This window comes from Durio zibethinus, chromosome 5 (assembly GCF_047325235.1).
Source record: "Durio zibethinus cultivar Kanyao isolate XHJ-2024 chromosome 5, ASM4732523v1, whole genome shotgun sequence".
In the NCBI taxonomy this organism is placed as follows: domain Eukaryota; kingdom Viridiplantae; phylum Streptophyta; class Magnoliopsida; order Malvales; family Malvaceae; genus Durio; species Durio zibethinus.
The window spans coordinates 4,172,342-4,189,770 of record NC_143166.1 but is presented as its reverse complement, the minus strand read 5'-3'; the positions used below and the strand labels follow the sequence as shown (position 1 = coordinate 4,189,770).

The 17,429-nt window shown below is 32.8% G+C and overlaps 5 protein-coding genes and 1 non-coding gene across 8 annotated transcripts; 3 read left to right on the top strand and 3 right to left on the bottom strand.

The window, feature by feature from the left end:
- Window positions 1-802: 802 nt before the first annotated feature.
- LOC111282827 (uncharacterized) lies at window positions 803-1,355 on the bottom strand. The gene has a single exon (XM_022871088.2). The coding sequence runs from the start codon at window positions 1,234-1,236 to the stop codon at window positions 940-942; it is 297 nt and encodes a 98-aa protein (XP_022726823.2). The 5' UTR covers window positions 1,237-1,355; the 3' UTR covers window positions 803-939.
- A 2,544-nt stretch (window positions 1,356-3,899) lies between these two features.
- TRNAL-AAG (transfer RNA leucine (anticodon AAG)) lies at window positions 3,900-3,980 on the top strand. The gene has a single exon. It is a non-coding gene; the product is annotated as a tRNA-Leu (tRNA).
- Window positions 3,981-4,252: 272 nt separating this feature from the next.
- LOC111282465 (oxidoreductase, 2OG-Fe(II) oxygenase family protein) lies at window positions 4,253-7,377 on the bottom strand. The gene is made up of 7 exons (XM_022870554.2): window positions 7,170-7,377; window positions 6,922-7,073; window positions 6,466-6,824; window positions 5,917-6,055; window positions 5,266-5,332; window positions 5,009-5,130; window positions 4,253-4,580 (listed from the first exon to the last, which is right to left on the bottom strand). Exons 1-7 carry the CDS (start codon window positions 7,274-7,276, stop codon window positions 4,441-4,443), a joined length of 1,086 nt encoding a protein of 361 aa, XP_022726289.1. The 5' UTR covers window positions 7,277-7,377; the 3' UTR covers window positions 4,253-4,440.
- A 242-nt stretch (window positions 7,378-7,619) lies between these two features.
- On the top strand, window positions 7,620-10,258 carry LOC111282466 (uncharacterized). 2 transcript variants are annotated; one of them, XM_022870555.2, is made up of 5 exons: window positions 7,622-8,034; window positions 8,116-8,219; window positions 8,412-8,525; window positions 9,659-9,742; window positions 9,943-10,258. In XM_022870555.2, the coding sequence occupies exons 1-5, from the start codon at window positions 7,743-7,745 to the stop codon at window positions 9,997-9,999; spliced, it is 651 nt and encodes a 216-aa protein (XP_022726290.1). In that variant the 5' UTR covers window positions 7,622-7,742; the 3' UTR covers window positions 10,000-10,258. The 2 variants fall into 2 exon arrangements, with proteins under 2 accessions (XP_022726292.1, XP_022726290.1); XM_022870557.2 differs by lacking the exons at window positions 9,659-9,742; window positions 9,943-10,258 and adding an exon at window positions 9,449-9,619 and having other exon boundaries at window positions 7,620-8,034.
- A 1,421-nt stretch (window positions 10,259-11,679) lies between these two features.
- On the top strand, window positions 11,680-14,240 carry LOC111281507 (uncharacterized). 2 transcript variants are annotated; one of them, XM_089760674.1, is made up of 4 exons: window positions 11,680-11,830; window positions 11,931-12,315; window positions 12,410-12,502; window positions 12,612-14,240. In XM_089760674.1, exons 2-4 carry the CDS (start codon window positions 12,280-12,282, stop codon window positions 13,557-13,559), a joined length of 1,077 nt encoding a protein of 358 aa, XP_089616800.1. In that variant the 5' UTR covers window positions 11,680-11,830; window positions 11,931-12,279; the 3' UTR covers window positions 13,560-14,240. The 2 variants fall into 2 exon arrangements, with proteins under 2 accessions (XP_089616800.1, XP_089616801.1); XM_089760675.1 differs by lacking the exon at window positions 11,680-11,830 and having other exon boundaries at window positions 11,844-12,315; window positions 12,420-12,502.
- A 104-nt stretch (window positions 14,241-14,344) lies between these two features.
- LOC111282313 (arabinogalactan O-methyltransferase 1-like) lies at window positions 14,345-15,601 on the bottom strand. The gene has a single exon (XM_022870343.2). It carries the CDS (start codon window positions 15,449-15,451, stop codon window positions 14,582-14,584), a length of 870 nt encoding a protein of 289 aa, XP_022726078.2. The 5' UTR covers window positions 15,452-15,601; the 3' UTR covers window positions 14,345-14,581.
- Between the last annotated feature and the right edge of the window lie 1,828 nt (window positions 15,602-17,429).

The window sequence follows — 17,429 nt, the reverse complement described above, 5'->3', positions numbered from 1 at the left end:
ATAAAAAAAATTAGATTTAACTAACAAAAGAAGCGGTGTATATTAAGGATTGGCTTGTGCCAATGACAAAAGATTTTTTTTTTTTTTTTTGCATTTCCATTATTCTATTATCTAAACCATGCACCAACTTGAATATATAACAGAAAAAAAATAGTTCAATATGAGATAGCAACACTTACGGTACAAGCATCAAAATTCATAAGCATTGTATTTTTTATTTTTGCCAGAGCATATAAAAATTAAACTTTAAATAACTTGGTCTCCGAACTTAGGATTCATCTCAATTTATTAATTTATATAATCATTCATAGCATAAAAAATAAAAAAATTTAAATAACTTGGTCTCTTAACTCAAGATTTAACTCAACGAGTATCGCATGCAATCTCCTTTTTATTTACATCTTAAAACCTCTTTGTACAAAAGTATCCGATTTTAAGGTAACAATAGATTAAATTTCAACTGTTTCCTTCGCTTCAATTACATAAACAAACACATCATCAAGTTCAGTCTTCTTATTACATCATCAATATTCACAAAATTTTAAAAAAAAAAAAAAACTTTCAAATATTTTTAAGATTTTTTTAAGAGACCGATTTTATATATTCACGGAATTCCTGCCCAGGAATGTAAATCTTTACGACAATTCTCCAAATTCTTAATAAACATAAGCCAAAAACGATAGAAAAAAAAATTATAATTTCCCATAATTGACAATCAACAAAAAAAAAAGATGAGACCATAGATATTTACCTTTTAAAAATGGATTACGCAACAAATTTAAAAAAAAAAAAAAAAAACAAATTGCAAGTAATCTTACTTCAATTTTTTATAAGAATCTGAATACAGTCATTATAAAGATTACAACTTACCAAAACTATAAAAGTAGAAGAGAGTTTTGAGACTGTCATGATTCATGAAGAGAAAAAAAACCCGGTTAATTAGGAGCTTCGGTTCGTTGGTTGACGTACAGAAAGCTGGACCGGAATTGGTCGGCCCGTACCTGAACCACCGCAACTGTTGCACGCCATGCGACCCGACCCGGCGCAAGTCCGACATCCGACATCGCCATCGGACCAACGTGAACAATTGCATGTGACGCGACCAGTGCCGTTGCAAGTTGGACATCGCTGAAACGGACCGGTCATGGGCTTCTGGTCCATGAACGATTTCACAAACACAGCCCCTGCCAACACACTCAAGCCGGTCGCCACCTGGGTCAAAACGATCGGAACCATGTCGTCTTAGATAGGATGGGAAGCTTTCAATACACGGAGCTGAGCGAGAGGAAGAAATAGAAACACCAGCCAAAGAGAGAAAGAGAAATAAAAAAAATATACGTTTGAGATCTTTTTCGCAGCAATTAAAATATTTAGGTTTTTTTTTTGGTGGGAATGTAAAAGAAAAAAAAGGTGGCCATGGAATTGTACACGTAGAAGCGTGAGTGTTTGGTGTGCTGCGTTGGGGTTTCGGCCTTTGGACTGTAGCCGTTGTGCTTATTTTGACCCATGGCTTTGGAGGTGTGAGCGACGTTGCTTATTTCTATTCTCTTCTTTGGATAATAACTTGGGTTTTGGCATTCAGCTGACTGCTGTGTTGGACTGGACATCTCCAGATTCTTATGGAGAGAAATATGTTTGTTTTTTAGTTTTCCATTTTTCCTTCAGAAATTGCTGTTTTGATCAACGGTCATGAATTAATCGTCTTTCATCCATTTTATCCAATGATACTGAAATGGATACGGATTCATAGGGTGTTTTTAATTCTATTTTAATTGAATTAATTGATTATATTGATTTAATTTAATTAATAGATTAATTTTTATTGATTATTAAAAATAATTTTAATTAAAATATTCTAAAAATTATATATATAATTAAAAATATATGAAATACTCTTTTTTTTTATTTCAAGTAATTAGAGTTTTTAACTTATGATTTTGGTATTTAAATATTTTTGTTGATTAATTTTATTTAATTTATTTTATATTTGAAAAAAATAAAATTTTAAATTTTAATTTAATTTAATATATTTTATTGATTAATTTTAAAAATTAAAAATTTTAATTTGATTAATAAAAATAAAATAATATAATTTGATTAATTTAATTTTGAGTAATTTAATTTAAAATTAACTGAATCAATCGAATGAACATTTTTAAAGATTAATTCCTAAAAATACTTCTCACTATATCCTAAGCTATTTCTCTTTAAAAAAAAAAAAATTTTTTAGTACTAGATTTATATTCCATTCAATTCTATTTGTCGTCGAGAATATGTTTAAAATGGAGAAGGTCTTGGTTTAATGACAAATTTGAGAATTAAAATTTTGAAATTTTAAGTTTAAATTTATTATATGTATTTTGGTTTAAAATTTTGAATATATATATATATATATATATGATTTGGATCAATTTTAAGTTAATTTTTTATATACAAAATATAAAAATTTTAGTATCAAACATTTTTGTATTTTTGTTACTTCTCCTATATACTCAACATAGAGATGTCCAAATTCTCCCAAATTAAAAGTCGATCACGGTCTTCTTTTTTATACTCTCATTCCCATTAAGTTCACGCTTAATTAAGAATAGCTCAAAGTTCCAAATGAAGTTCATTTCTCGACATAATGAATCGTGATAGCAACCCTTTTTGTACTTCCTCCATGGAAATCGAAAATCCCATAATGTCATGTGCCATCCAATTTTACCAAAATAAAATGTTCATTTGTGTTTTTAGTGATGATAGTGATGTCATATTTAAAAATATAAATATAATTAATACATTAATTTTTTAAATTTAATAAAAAAATATATTTAATATTTTTTTATTTAAGATTTTTTTTGCATTCGATAATTACTTTAAATTTTGATTAATTTAAAATCACATCCGGTCAGATCTCATAAAAAATAAAATTTTTAAATCTTTTTCTCTCTTTTACAATAATAAAAATTAAAATTTTATTTAAAAAAATCAAATTATTTATCATTCGAACAAATAAATATTGATAATATATATTTTTTAATTGCTATTTGCGACTACCTTTTATTTTGTTCTATTCGTTAGGCCATCTCAGTTTTTCTAACCAATCTCCGACCAGCTGCTCAGCCGACAGGCCATAAATTACATCAAAATTTGAAAAAAGAGATGTGTTGATTATTGGACCCTAAAATGGAAGTTAATAGTTCTAAGTATTAATTTGCCGACACGGTGAAAGCTACGTTATATCAGTAATTCATTGGCGAACGAACTCTGGAACTTGAAGGCATTATTGTGTATAAGGATTCAGAAAAGCAGTTTTGGCAAAAGATGGCAAAAGATTGTGATGTGAAAGCTAACTTCGAACAGGTGACCTAACCTAACCTCAAGCATGAGGAAAACGCCGTTGAATTTTTTTATTTCGGCACGGGAAACTTTGGTCTTTTTGAGTCAGTAAATGATAAAAAGGTGTGAAAGAAAGGAAAAACGTCCCAGCTGCTAGAGGAAATGATCCGTCTTTTTTAGGAAATCAACAACAGCGAAAAAACAAAAGAAATCATGATTTAAAAAAAAAAAAAACTTAAAAAATAAAAAAATTGTTGCAAATATTAAAATTTATAATTTTTAGTGATTAATAAAATAAAGATTAATAAATTATATGTTACAAATGTTAAAATTTAACTATTAAAATTTTGTGTAATTAATAAATTATTTGAGTTAAACTTATGAACATTTTTTTTTTTGTTCAAAAGAGGGCAATGCCCTATTATATAAAAAAAGGGAAGGACAAGGCTGAACTCAATCTCTAATATTTTCTTTAAACTTACGAACACTATTATCATGAAAGTAGAAGAAAATTGGATGAGGCTTCAATAAGATTATTATGTTTCTCAACAAATAGCAGTTTTTATCTCCTCAAAAGAGTGGAGATGGCCGAGTTGGTCCAAGGCGCCAGATTAAGGTTCTGGTCCGAAAGGGCGTGGGTTCAAATCCCACTCTCCACAATTTTTTTTCCCATTTTCCCATATATTTCTTCTTACTCAGGATTTTCCCATATATTTCTCTTTCTTTCAGGAAGATTGGGATCTGAACCCATTCTATTGCCCACACCTATTTTTCCATATATTTCTTCTTTCTCAGGATTTTCCCATATATTTCTTTTTTCTTTCAGGAAGATTGAGATCTGAACCCTTTCTATTGCCAACAAAATTTTGAATCAGTCCCTAGCATGCTTAGAGTAGTACTATTACTACTACTTCGAAAGTGAAACCAAAAATTTTACTAAATAATTCCCTTTTCTCATAAAAAAATTGTTGAGTACATTCTTACACAGCCAATAACCAAGCTGCTTAAGCTAGGATCGAAAATGCCAATAGACCTGTGAGTTGAAAAGCTAAACTGAACTGATTGAGAAGAAGACAGCAAAATCAAATCACCTTTTCCATTTTTTGGCTCAAAGCAAAATTAAAAGACTTGTCTGATATTGATGTTGATCCTTGAAACTCTTATATAGTCTAAGAAACAATGATCATCCTCGTGCAAAAACTGCAATTCAAGAGGAGTGATTTCAGCATTTTTTTCGTCTGTGAATATGCGAGGCACACCTGCAAGAATTGAAAATTGCTAGGGATGATTAATTGGTTGGACAAGATGCTAGGGAAGAGAACCAACAATCACATAAATTGTTTATCTAATTTTCATGCCAAAAGTATTTACGCGTAGAAGTTGTAGCTGATATTTCTTGTTAACAGTATGTATCTGTAGCTTATTAGCAATCTGAGAACGTAATTAATAACATAGAATACATAAAGAGAAATCTCTTAATCAGGTGCTTGTCCCTTAGACTGGCATCTTTGGCAGTAAGAAAGAACAGAATGTCCTTCTAGAAGGCAAATACCTCGTATATCTAAAACAATTTTTTATTGCAGCATTTGTATTGCTATTTGATTGATAGACTGATTTTATCATCCAGTTCAAGTCCAGAAAAATTCAAAATCATAACAAAGAAAACCACTGAAAAGTGAAATCTCACCATGAAAGCATTCCCTTGCTTCTCCTGCCATGAGTACAACATCCCCACTTCGGAGAAACATTGCTAATGGTTCATCCTGTTTAGACTTTCCTCCCAGAAGGAAAATAGCTTTGCAGCCCAAACTGAGAGAGAAAATACAGTCAAAAGTCAAAACTAAGAGGATGCTTACTTTAATCCACACCCCTCCCTGTCTGTCCTCTCACCTTCGTCCTTCTAATTTGGAGGGGATAAATAACAGGAAGGAAATAGCAAGTTACCTCATGCTAACAATAGGCTTACTCCAATCGGCTTCCATATCATCAAGGTGACCACCAAGCGTATCACCTGGAAAGATAAAAGAGAATTTAAAAGTAAATGAGACAAAGGACTTTGTGCAACAGGTGACATGGTGATGAAAAACAAATAACCCAGAATATTAACACAATAATAGTCTGAAAATCCTAATGTTATAACTCAAATCTGAAGTTCTCTCAATTCAAATCTCAAAGTCAAATATTAATAATCAAAAGTTAACTTTGAAATTTAATGAAAGGTGTGTGTTTGTGTGTGTTTGTATGAGATTCATCAACCTAGGTTTTAAATAAAATAATTCGAACAAAAGCCCATAAAGAGACTAAATCCTATTTTCTAAATTGACACTGAGAATAGACATTCTTCTAATACTAGCAAGAATGTCCTCCATCACATGGTGAACAATCACCAAGTTTAAGTAATTCCATAGTTAAAACATAACCCTCAATTTATTTTAAAGTCAGGAGACAGGTTTAGCCAAAGTCATAATATAGAATAAGGCACAGTGTTAGTGAATATTTTTCACTCCAGCAGTAACCAAGCTCAGCCAACAACTTGAGAACATTTACTGAAAATTGAGAATTAATCAGTATGCAACCATTGTATTTAAAGAGTACCTAACCCAAAATAGTTGACAATTGCAGCCTCTGGCCGGAACTCTTCTCCAATAGGCATTGCAGGCTCAGCCATTCTTTTAGCCAGCTGACAGAGTGCATTCGGTATTTTGTTATGAGGTAGAGACATGTCATAGTTCCGCTGCAACATGAATACATATCAATTTAGAAATCACCTCAACATAAACAATCCCCTTTAATATTTATTAAAGAAAAGGAGTAATTACAGACTTAGCGTCATGCATGGTGCACATTTCTCAAGGTTAAGACAGAACTATGATCAGCACATCATCATATTTGAATGATATCTTATAACAATTTTCAAAACGTTACTCTTACATGAAATAAGTTTCTATGACAAGAGTTAAGAAGGGTCCTTTAGTTTCAGAATTAGAAACCAAGAACTAAATCTAATGCAACCAACAAGATCAAATTGAAGAACCTTAAAATTCTATCCGGTGCTGTCTGATCAGTATCATCATCTCTAATTAGACAGTTAACATCCCAGTCCCACCAACAAAAGACACAAGGACTAAATGAGTGGCTACCTACCTTGGACCAGTCAAATTGAAGGCCAAGGGTACTCCACCGGAGCTTTCGCAGCAAAACAGAAGCAGAAACTGATTTGCAAGTCTTTCCCCTTGATCCCGCAATGTCTTCCTCATAAAATTTCCATCTATGAGCATCTCCGTTGCTTGCAGAAGCACTCGAATCAGAATCCAAGCCATTGTCTGACCTTTCCTCCTCAACCAATACTTTACCTTCCTTCGCCGCAACAAACAGGTTACTTATAGGCCCATAAAAAGCATTGTGATTTGTTCTATTAGGAGGTTGCGGAAAGTTCGTTAAACTTTCCCTTATCCATTTACATTGTTCCTCCAAAGTCAATGCGCCAGGAATAAAATAGAACCCTGCATTTTTAGAACAATTCATCCAAGAAAGAACCAAAGAAAATTCAAATTTCTTCTCTAATTCGGAACTCATTAATACAAATTGAAAGATAGATACCAGGGCGATTTTCCAAGCGAAAAATTGGACGATCAAATCCACAATTAACAGCTACAACTCCGGAAGGAAGTTCACCGTTCTGATTGTAGGATTCTGAAATGGATTTGAAATCCAAAACCTCCGATAAATCGACTTGTTTAGGTTGTTTCTTCCTGAGAAATTCAAACCAAATAATCAATAAAAAAGACTCGTTTTCTTTTTTAATTAAAGTGAACTAAATTTGAGATATAAGTTGAAAAGTGAGGTACTTTTTGGAGGATTTCCAATTATCCTCGTAATAAAGCTTGTACTTCTTCTCTGTTTTCCTGAAAGCGGTCCGTTCTGTATCGTCACCGGCTCCATCGGGTACGTACATCTTCCACGAGCCGATGGGTTAACTCAGTACCACTCGGACTAAACCGCTGGTGATTCAAAATTAGGGTTTTAACCGGGTTTCATAACGATTTTATTTTACCCAAGAATAATTAAGATCAGGTGCGCTCGGGACTAGTGGAAGTTAGTTAAGTTGTTCGCGGAACATCCTCCGTTTTATTGACTTATCTTCCATGATGGCGTAAAAATGATTGGAGCACCCTACTAACTATCTTCATTTCCAGGAATTCGAAAAGACAATTGATTCTGAGTAACTAAAGTTACTAAGGAGGGTAATTACGTAACTTCATGGGCAGCTAAAAGAAGGCCAAGCTACTGGAAAATTGGGGGCGCCCATAACAAACCATTGAAAGGGAAAAAACATCGTTATTCATTTACCGGACGGAGCACAGATATATAAAGGACGCTAGAAAATAGGAATTAATCGGAAAAAAGAAAAGGTATCAGAGATGGCGTGCAGGACGGTATTGCGTTCCGTTTTCATAACTGAGCCGTGGAGGCCTCTGCAACGAAACGGGAATTTCCTTTCTGTTGAAACGTCGAAGAGCTTTGGAATTTCTTCTGCGAAGAGAGGGAGCTGCGGATGTTACGTGACGGCTGTTAGGGCTCGAGACATTCACTTTTCGAAACCAAGTCAGAAGCTGAATTGCTCTCATAATGAAACGCCGTCGCCTTCGGCGTCCGAGGAGGATGAGCTTGATCAAGGTCCTCCTCAGGAAGCCATTCTCAAAGCAATTTCAGGTTCCCTTCTTTTGAATCAAACTTATTTTGATTTTATTTTTCCTGAATTTATTGATATGGACTTTTGGTTTTGGAATTCAGAGGTATCAAAAACAGAAGGGAGAGTTGGGCAAACCACAAATGTGGTTATTGGTGGTACAGTAGCCGATGATTCAACTAATGAATGGCTTGCTTTGGATCAGAAGGTATGTCATATCCTTTAAAGTGGTTTGAGACAATAGCTTTTCCTTCGCTTTTGAACTAAGAGATTGAATTCATTTCGATTGGAAATTCCTTCATTTGGCTGTCTGTCTGTGGTAAGTGCAGCTTGTAGATTTTTGATGTTGAAAGTTTTGATATTCTTTTGGCTGCGTACTTGTTTCTTTATAACTTGTCAGGTCAACTCATACCCCACTGTTAGAGGATTTACTGCTATTGGAACTGGAGGTGATGATTTTGTGCAAGCTATGGTTGTTGCTGTTGAATCTGTTATACAACAGCCAATTCCTGAGGTACCTATACCCTTTTTATTGGTGAAAATCAATTATTCATCAATATGTCCGTTTATTTATGCATTTGAATATAGACAGCAGAATAAATTTGGGGTAATGTTTTAGTTTATAGGTAGATGAATCTAGGTGTTTGTGATGGTGAAAAGTGAAAACTACCATTTTGGTTTCACTTTTGGGAAAAAGGTGGAATCCATGATATCTCATGAATATTTTGTAGAGCTCTTCTGGACTTTAATTAGTATTAGTTTATGTAAAAGTCATTTTGTTAGGAGTATGTAGGAGCTGCTGTATAGGCGAGATCTCAACTAGAAAGACTTCTGTGAAATGTACATGGCTTACCATTTCACATTGCACATTCCTGGATTCTAAAGAACAAGTGATTGCCTACCAAATAAATTGGTACCCTAGGAATGTGCATTATATCAGCTAAGTATTACATAACAGGCAGATTTTGACCAAAGAAAGAATTTGGAAATTTTGGTAGAACATTGAAGGATTAAACGGGAGTTTTAAAAACCTGCAGTTCAGATAAAATCAGAATTGCTTTAATCATTGGAAGTGAGCAACTCATAGTCATGTGGAACATCTGGGTGCTACAGAGTAACTGGCAGCATAAGGTTGTTACCATGAACGACCCTGTTTTGGGTCTTTTGACAAGGTATTTGAAGAAATGCCAAATGATTTATCATTTGTGCAACTTTGATCTAAGGCAATATTCTAACAGGAAAAATAGGTTTGATTTAGACTAGGACTAGAGATATATGATATATTGGCATTTCTTCACAAAGAGATATCTGACTTGCCTCAAGCAGAAACTTGGTTTTAGCTGATTAACTTATTGCTTGATGACACTGTTTCACCCCTAGAAGTTTGCATTTTGAGGAACATAACTGTGACTGCTGTATCTTCAATATTTATGGCAGAATCAAACTGATTCCTGCAGTAAGCCTGAGTTCTAGAGAAGAACAACCTTGAAGTATGACGATTCATGTTGAATAGATCAGTATTGAAATATAAACTGCTCATCTCATTTTCCTGCTGCTTTCTTTTTCTGTTTTATCAAGTTTTATTGATTCATCCATGCAAGAAAGAATGCGGAAGATATATATACATCTCACATGATTTCACAATAGGGTCGGGTGAGGCAGAAATTATCATCCAGGGGAAAATATGTATCTGTTAACATCGGTCCTGTTCGGGTTGTTTCCAGTGAACAGGTCTCTCTCTCTCTCTCTCTCTTACACACACACACACGCACGCATCCACAGACGGGCACATTCATGGACACACAACCAGATATAAGATTCATTCACTGTACTTTGGTTATCCTTCTAAGACACGAAAAATATAAAATAAAAAATTGCTTCAAATAACAAAGGATTGTACTTACACTGATAGAACTTGCTATGCTGTACAGGTTCAAGCTGTATACAATGCTATGAGGAGAGATGATCGGATGAAATACTTTTTGTAAGGTGATCCCCATTCTTGCATTCTGCAGAATACGATCATGTAGGGGCAGTTTAATTTCCCTTTTTCTTCTTGCTGGTTTTTTTTTTTTCCCTTTCTCAATTAGTCAGTTTATTTTCTTTGATTAACCAAAAGGCACCATCGTAGGCACGGAATCATTATTGAAGTCAAATATTTATCTCTTTGCTAAGCGATGCCAATCTGTATTTGATGATATATATAATATTTATTTGTCAATCAGAAATCAGTCTGCATTTAGTGTATTTCATTCATAGTTAATCATCCTTTTATTGAAGAAAAAATAAGATACGATTTGTTCTCCCAGTACTTGAATTCATGAAAGCATTTTTCATCTACCCTCATCTCTATTCCCTTCTCCATTTGCTCCTTAAATTTTCCTTGAGTCTTCTTAGAAACCTTCTTTTTTAGAAGGTCACTTGTCAGGGTGAAGAAAGGGTGGTTGGGAGACATGCATGTGTTCAAACTTGATTTTCAGATTTGTCAAATATCACTTTTAAGAGATGATAACTGAGTTAAATTATGTTTTGGATTCAAAATCTTAAACAAATTTCTTTTTTTGAAGTAAAAATGTTAGCAATTTTTTTTAATGATTAAATGTTAACAAATTTAAATATACAAGCACTGCAACAGGCTCCTCTCTCGACACATTGTGAACTAATTAATTATCTTAATATGATTAAATTATCATCAGAATAAAATAAGGTGTAGAATGTGACCAAGACAGATCTTCTAATGTAATATTACCTTTTTCTTTTTGTCTAAAAGACTGCGATGGACGGACTTCTGTCCAAAGAGATTCCAACTACCGTTTTGTAATCGTTGCGCGATCGACGCCGCCCATTTTTCATTCCACTTTTATGATCAAGAGTAATGGCTCAGAGCCTAAAACTTTGCAGCTGTCTTATCTTTTCATGCAGTTTATTATAATAATTCCCACTGAAGACATGGAACAAAAGCATCTTAAAAGTTCCATTTGGTAAAAAGTTATTTTTGAAAAATAATTTTTATATTTTTAGATATTTATTTTGTAAAAAATTAATTAATCAATAAAAAATAAAATTATTTTTAAAAAATTATTTTATGAATTTGAAAAGGAAAAAATTTTTTCAAAAAAAATTATTTATGAATAGATTTATTTATCAATACTTTTTAGCATAATTTTAATTAAAAATATTATTATATTAATTAATTAATAATATATTAATATATTAATAAATAATACACTATTAATATAATATATTAATAAATAATACACTATTAATATAATATATTAATAAGTACTATTATAATAATAAATAATAAATAGTTTTATTTTAAATATTTTAATATTAACATAATATTTTAATATTAAATATTATTATTAAAATATACTTATTTTTTAATATCAATCATTTTAATAATAAATAATTTCAATATATTTTAATAATAAATTATTTTTAATATTTTAATAGTTATATTAATATTATTTTTTAAAAAATTCTAAAAAACAACCAAACAAAAATATTTTTCATTAATTCACCCAAATAACAAAAAATTTCTTTCAATTTAAAAAATGTTAATATTTTTCAAAATTAATTTTTAATAATCATTTGTTACGAAACAAACGTAGAGTAAGATAAAATAATCTTGTCTTTGGTTAAATAATTATAAAAATATATTTATGTCTATTGTCTCCTTCCCAATCCTTGTATATATTACCTGCAACTCGCAGGGGTATCGTTAGGTGTTTAGTCCAAATCAATGTTGTAATCAATGGCCAATGGTCAGATAGGCTATAGCCCCAGAGATTTTAAGCCAAATGCAATTATTATTAGGTAAGTCCTTTACTTCAGAGCCATTTTTTTAATGGGTTTATGATCCTTTGCTAGTAACCATCCACGGAAGCTGGTAACGAGCATGCATTATTTCTTGTAGTTGGCTTTTCTCGTCTGCCAGTCTCAGTCAGTCAGCTCAAGTTTTCGAGCGTTATTGAAGAATTTGATTAAAATAATTTCACGTTGTGGGACTTGCTGTTGTCACTTGGCGGCGTTTTTCTCTTGTTGCTAATGAACTTTTGCTCTTTTAATACTGATTTTCAGTCCATCCTTGCACTGGGAAATCTTCAAATTGCCACACTGACTTTGGCTATGCTCTCACATCTTTATCAGAAATTTGCCCTCTTGCCTGTTTTTCCTGTTTTCTCTTTTTAGGTGCTGCTTGCTGGTTTGTCTAGTGCATAGATATGGCACAAGGACCATAGCCTAACTTCGAGTGAGGAGGCATCATGGAAAGGAACATAGAAGAAAACCTTATTCTTCAGGTTTTTGCTATTCCTTTTAACTTGCAGGTTGCTTTGATATCGTTTTTTATTCAGAAAAAATCTGACATAAGGCTTGTAATTTGATTGTGATTAGGATATGGCAGAAGGTGAAATTGATCAGTCAATCTTACTTTCAATACCCAATTCACCAAGCCAAAATGGCAGACCAAGCAGCATGGTTATCAAGGCAAGTCTTTGTTTTAATTAATCTGGCCTTAAAGAAAATCATTTTAATGAGGTTTTATTTTACTTGGTATTTGAATTTTGATGATTTTCTTTCCAACCTGCAACAACAGAGAGCACAAAGTGTAATTCCTGCTCACTTGGTAGCTGAAGCAATCTCAACATTACAAGGCCTTGACTTGAGATGGTCTGGCCCTATTACACCCAGTGAAAGGCAATATGTCCAGCAGTATGTCTTCGCAAAATATCCACAATATTCCAATGGACTTGTAGAAGATGGAGAAAAGATTGATGTTGATAATCTTTCAACCAATGAGAAATCCTCTGAGACCATGAACGATGATGAGCGCAAGTCCCCAAGGATTGTTGGCAGCAGAGAGTATTTTTCTTCTTCTTCTTCTTCCTCCATTAATGGCCTCTCTGACCTTGACAACACCCAATTGGAGCCTTCAAGGCTTCTAGATATGCTCACCAGGAAAACTTCCTTTCAGGGGAATTTCATTTCAATACCAGAAATTCAAGCTCGAAACAGGGCTCTGAAACATTGCGGGCTAAGTGAAGATGAGTATTTGGTCCTTTTCATGCCCAACTACAAGGATGCTATGATGCTGATAGGAGAAAGCTATCCCTTCTTTAGAGGGACCTACTATTTGACAATTATAACTGAAGAATCCGACTTCATAAGGGAATTCGCCATCCAAAGAGAATCAAAGGTTATTTCGGCACCAGAAACATGGTTGGATTTGAGGATTAAGGGGTCCCAACTTAGCCAAAACTTCAGAAGAAAATGTAAACACAGCCCCAAAGGTCTTTTCTCCTACCCAGCTGATGTAAATGGGACTAGATATTCCATGCATTGGATCTCAGAGGCACACAGAAATTCATGGCACGTCCTACTTGATGCAACAAGGTTGGTTTTCGGTGAGGAGCGGCTATCACTCGCCCTCCACAGGCCTGATTTTGTGTTGTGTACACTCGACAACACCCATGCTCAGCCATCCAAGATTACCTGCCTCCTTTTAAGGAAAAGATCATTTGATACCACCTCATGTTCAGCCTAGATTCACATTTTCTTCAATGCTTTCTTTCTTCTTTTTTAATTCATATTATTGTAAAGCATGATCTATGTTTCAATATGTAATTTCAGTATTAGACCTAAGGGAAGGGTCACAATGCAAATGCAATAATGCTTACATTAAAAATATTGAACTTTTTTTTATTTGAGGGAAAATATTCAAATCATTTTTCCTCAATAAATTAAAGAGATATAGAATTAAAGATCATAATACAATTAATTATCATCAGTACTTGAAATTTAAATGCATTTTATTTTTTTTATTTTATCCTTTTTTATTTCTTCCTTGACATGGTTTTAACTACTCCTCTTCGTAATGTTTGTTCTCTGTTCTATTTCATTAATCAAGAAATAAAATAACTATTATTTCTTTATTTTATTTTTATTGAATAAGTATTTCATTCACCAAATTTCATAGCCATGCCTATCGTTTTCACAGCAAGACTTGTCAGAAACCAATTCCGGTATGCGTGCCTTAACGCCAATACAATTCTGCCACCAAAATACTGCCAAACTACAGCAATAGGTATGAATTCAATTTCACAAATATCAGAGGAAAGAGTTTGAATTTTCAAACCAGAAAAAGCAGATTTTTAGTGTTTTCAATATTCAAGGAGAGACAGACAGGAAAAGCGAAATTTCATCGGTCAAATACTACGGCTTCAAATACTACAAAATAAAAATAACTGAAAGATTAAAAAAAAAAAAATCCCTGCTAGCACCGCCATAGCCAACTCCAGCAATGAACAGATTCCACCACGAATCTCAATATAAAAAAAAAAAGCCCAACTTTTATTTTAAAAATATTACAGTAACAAAGAGAAAAAATCCTAGCCTAGTTGTCTTAGAAAGAACAATAATTATTTTAAAGTATATCATTTATCATAATAATGATAACTTAATTTTTTTAGTTATAATTTAGAATAAAAAAGAAAAATTCTAAAAATAATAGTAGTAATAAGTTAAATTTTTTAAAAAATTAAAAGCGTTGGACAGAAGGGGCGCATTTTAGCAAAACCGAGCACCGTCATGGCTGCTCAAGTTAGCAGCGGGTGGGATCTCGAAATGCCATAGTCTCCCTACGCTTTTCACCAAGTACTTCATGCACAGAAACTCCTCCGCGAAAACCTTCTCCACCCTCCGATCAACATCGTGCAAGAACACGTGCGTCACACCGGCTCCTTTCCTGTTCCTCGCCATAACCGCCGCCGAGAATATCGCTGCCATCCTACCTGGCGCCTCCGCGAAATATCCACGCGGCGCATCGATCATTATCAAATCCCACTCCGTCTCGTAAAACTCATCGGGGAACCCCGTCAAGGCAAGCTTGCACTTCTCGTTGCCACGTAAGTACGCCTTCGACGGATAACAGCTCGGTTCCGATCGGTAATGCGAGAGCAGATCGTCTGCTTCCTTGAGTTGCGTACGGTACTTTACGGAGTGTGCGTGTAGGCTTGGCGCGTCTTTAAGCACGGTCTGGACCCATTTGGGATCCTCTTCCAGGAATATGGTGTTGCCACGTGGATTAACAGAAGTCCACATGAGGGAGTCGTGGCCGAGCCCGAAGACGAGGAAGTTGCAAGGAGAGCGTTTCTTGAGGACGTCAAAGGTTACGGAGATCTCCGCGAAGTTTTGTTGCGGAACGATGCGTGACGTGGCGTAGTGGATGATGGCTTGTAGTTGGATCGGCGTGGCAGAGTACTCATCTATGGCTTGAGATCTGGTTTTGGCGAGAGAGCATAGGAGGGAATAATCGGCAGTTTTTACGAAGCTCGAGATAAGTATCGCTCCAGCAATAAGGCCAGCGATAACGACAGGGAGAAACCATCTCTTATCGGCGACGAAATGCCGATTCTTGACACTCTCTTCTCTAGTCATTTTCTTTTTTCACCGGTTGAAAATATTAGTTTTTCCTTATTAAATGAGAAAGGCTTTGTTGGTCTAAGATGTGGCTCGCTTTTGTTATATAGAAGAGGAAGCAAAGGAGGGTAGAGAAACAACGCCGGCCTATTTTAGATTTTTTTTTTTCTTCCAACATTGAACCGAAACTTTTTTTTATACATATAAAAAATATATTTTTCATTAAAAAGAAGGACTTCTAAATAAATAGTGCGGTGACGTTGGTATTAAAATTGAATAGAGTGGTTTGGCATAGGGTGTAATTTAATTAAACAAAGTGGATATATTATTAAATTTTAGTTTCATTCATTTAAAATTTGAAGTTTAAAATTTTATTTAAATTTAATTGTATTTTATTTTTATATTTAAATTTGATTAATAATTTAATTAAATCATTCAAATTTAATTTAATAATTTAGATAAAATTATAAATATTAATATTATATATTATATCTTTATCATTTATTTATATACATATATTAAATATATTTAAAAATAAAAATTACTTACGTTCTATTAGATTTAAAAGCTTTTAATTTAAATATTAAATTATTGAAATTTAATTTAATTAATTATTAAAATAATTTAAACTCAGTTCGACAATAAACTAATTGAATCAAAAAATTTTAATCAAATTCTCATCGAAGACAATTAATTAAAAAGGATATTTAAAAAAAAAAAAAAAGTTATTTCGCGGTTCCCAAATAGTGTTATGCATGTTGTTGCAGAGCATTGGTCTGATATTTGTCTTATCATGTTTGTCTTTTTTTATTGGTCGAAATCTTATCACGTTGGATAACGTAGCATTTGATAATTGGGTGACGGACTCTCTGTGGGGTCCAGAATTGGTATGTTATTTAATTTAGTAATAATTATCTCAATGTCTCCGTCGTCTCCGTTGTTGTTTAGCAAATAATAATCTTCCCATCATGCATCAGATGCATTTATATAATTACACGTGCTCTGACTCTCTGCTGATGATGTTATGGCGTTTGTTATTTCCAAGTGGAAAGGCAAGGGACCGAAGACGGGCTTCCCCCTCTTCCTTGCCAAAAAGGTTGGAAGGGTAGAGGATTCGTCTCTTTCGTTGGGAGGACAGTGCATCTTCTAAAATTGTAGCACTGAAATGTTATTTATACTCGATTTAGTATTTTTTTTTTATAAAGTAAAATCCAATATGAAAATAAAAAAAATACAAATATTAAAATTTATTAGATAATATTTTTTAAATAACAGTATGGTCAAATTAAATTAAGCTTGAATTTAATTTAATGATTAAATTTGACAATCTTTGACTATTTTATTTGAAGGTTGAAAAGGATCAATACCTAATTTTATCTGCTTACTTAAGAAAATTTTGATAGATCTTATGTTTGACATAATAAAAAGCATTCAACTATATATTAAAATAAATAAATTAAATAACTTTCAAGTCTCCACTTTATATGATAATTTTGTTACAAAAGTAAGTTAAAAAGAATATATTTAAAATTATTATTATTATTTTATTCTCGAGCCTTTGGTATGATAATTAAAGGAGTTTGAGAAAATATCAAAGGTCTAGTTTCGAGTTAAGTCTCCTTCCTCTCTCTTATTTATACTAAAATTTTATCCTGTTGACGTAATAAAAATTTATATTATTATTTTAATTTTTTAATTTATTAAAACTGAAAATATGTTCAGTCATTATGTTTTTATTACAAGTTAATAATAATAATAATTAAATCAAAGTGGTTTGAACTTCCATCTGAAAAGTTTCCTTCAATTATGGCATTTAAATCACAAATAAAATTTGGACTATAACTGCATGAGCATTGTACAACCCACACAATGAAAGTGTCAAAAACACTTTAGAATTTTCTGAAAGCTTGGAATTTCAAAATTTTGTTTTTATTTTTTATTGTTTTAATAAAAACATGCTCACCAAACACATTATTGTTATATATATTTTTTTAAG

What these genes read in the sequence shown, in the direction of transcription:
- LOC111282827 (XM_022871088.2), bottom strand. Translation starts at nt 1,236, where the DNA reads ATGGTTCCGATCGTTTTGACCCAGGTGGCGACCGGCTTGAGTGTGTTG.
- LOC111282465 (XM_022870554.2), bottom strand. Translation starts at nt 7,276, where the DNA reads ATGTACGTACCCGATGGAGCCGGTGACGATACAGAACGGACCGCTTTC. An exon ending in AATTGGAAATCCTCCAAAAA is followed by an intron (nt 7,074 to 7,169) that starts GTACCTCACTTT and finishes TGAATTTCTCAG; the next exon opens with GAAGAAACAACCTAAACAAG. An exon ending in TGTCAACTATTTTGGGTTAG is followed by an intron (nt 5,333 to 5,916) that starts GTACTCTTTAAA and finishes TTATCTTTCCAG; the next exon opens with GTGATACGCTTGGTGGTCAC.
- LOC111282466 (XM_022870555.2), top strand. Translation starts at nt 7,743, where the DNA reads ATGGCGTGCAGGACGGTATTGCGTTCCGTTTTCATAACTGAGCCGTGG. An exon ending in TACAACAGCCAATTCCTGAG is followed by an intron (nt 8,526 to 9,658) that starts GTACCTATACCC and finishes ATTTCACAATAG; the next exon opens with GGTCGGGTGAGGCAGAAATT. An exon ending in GGGTTGTTTCCAGTGAACAG is followed by an intron (nt 9,743 to 9,942) that starts GTCTCTCTCTCT and finishes TATGCTGTACAG; the next exon opens with GTTCAAGCTGTATACAATGC.
- LOC111281507 (XM_089760674.1), top strand. Translation starts at nt 12,280, where the DNA reads ATGGAAAGGAACATAGAAGAAAACCTTATTCTTCAG. An exon ending in AAGAAAACCTTATTCTTCAG is followed by an intron (nt 12,316 to 12,409) that starts GTTTTTGCTATT and finishes GATTGTGATTAG; the next exon opens with GATATGGCAGAAGGTGAAAT. An exon ending in CAAGCAGCATGGTTATCAAG is followed by an intron (nt 12,503 to 12,611) that starts GCAAGTCTTTGT and finishes CTGCAACAACAG; the next exon opens with AGAGCACAAAGTGTAATTCC.
- LOC111282313 (XM_022870343.2), bottom strand. Translation starts at nt 15,451, where the DNA reads ATGACTAGAGAAGAGAGTGTCAAGAATCGGCATTTCGTCGCCGATAAG.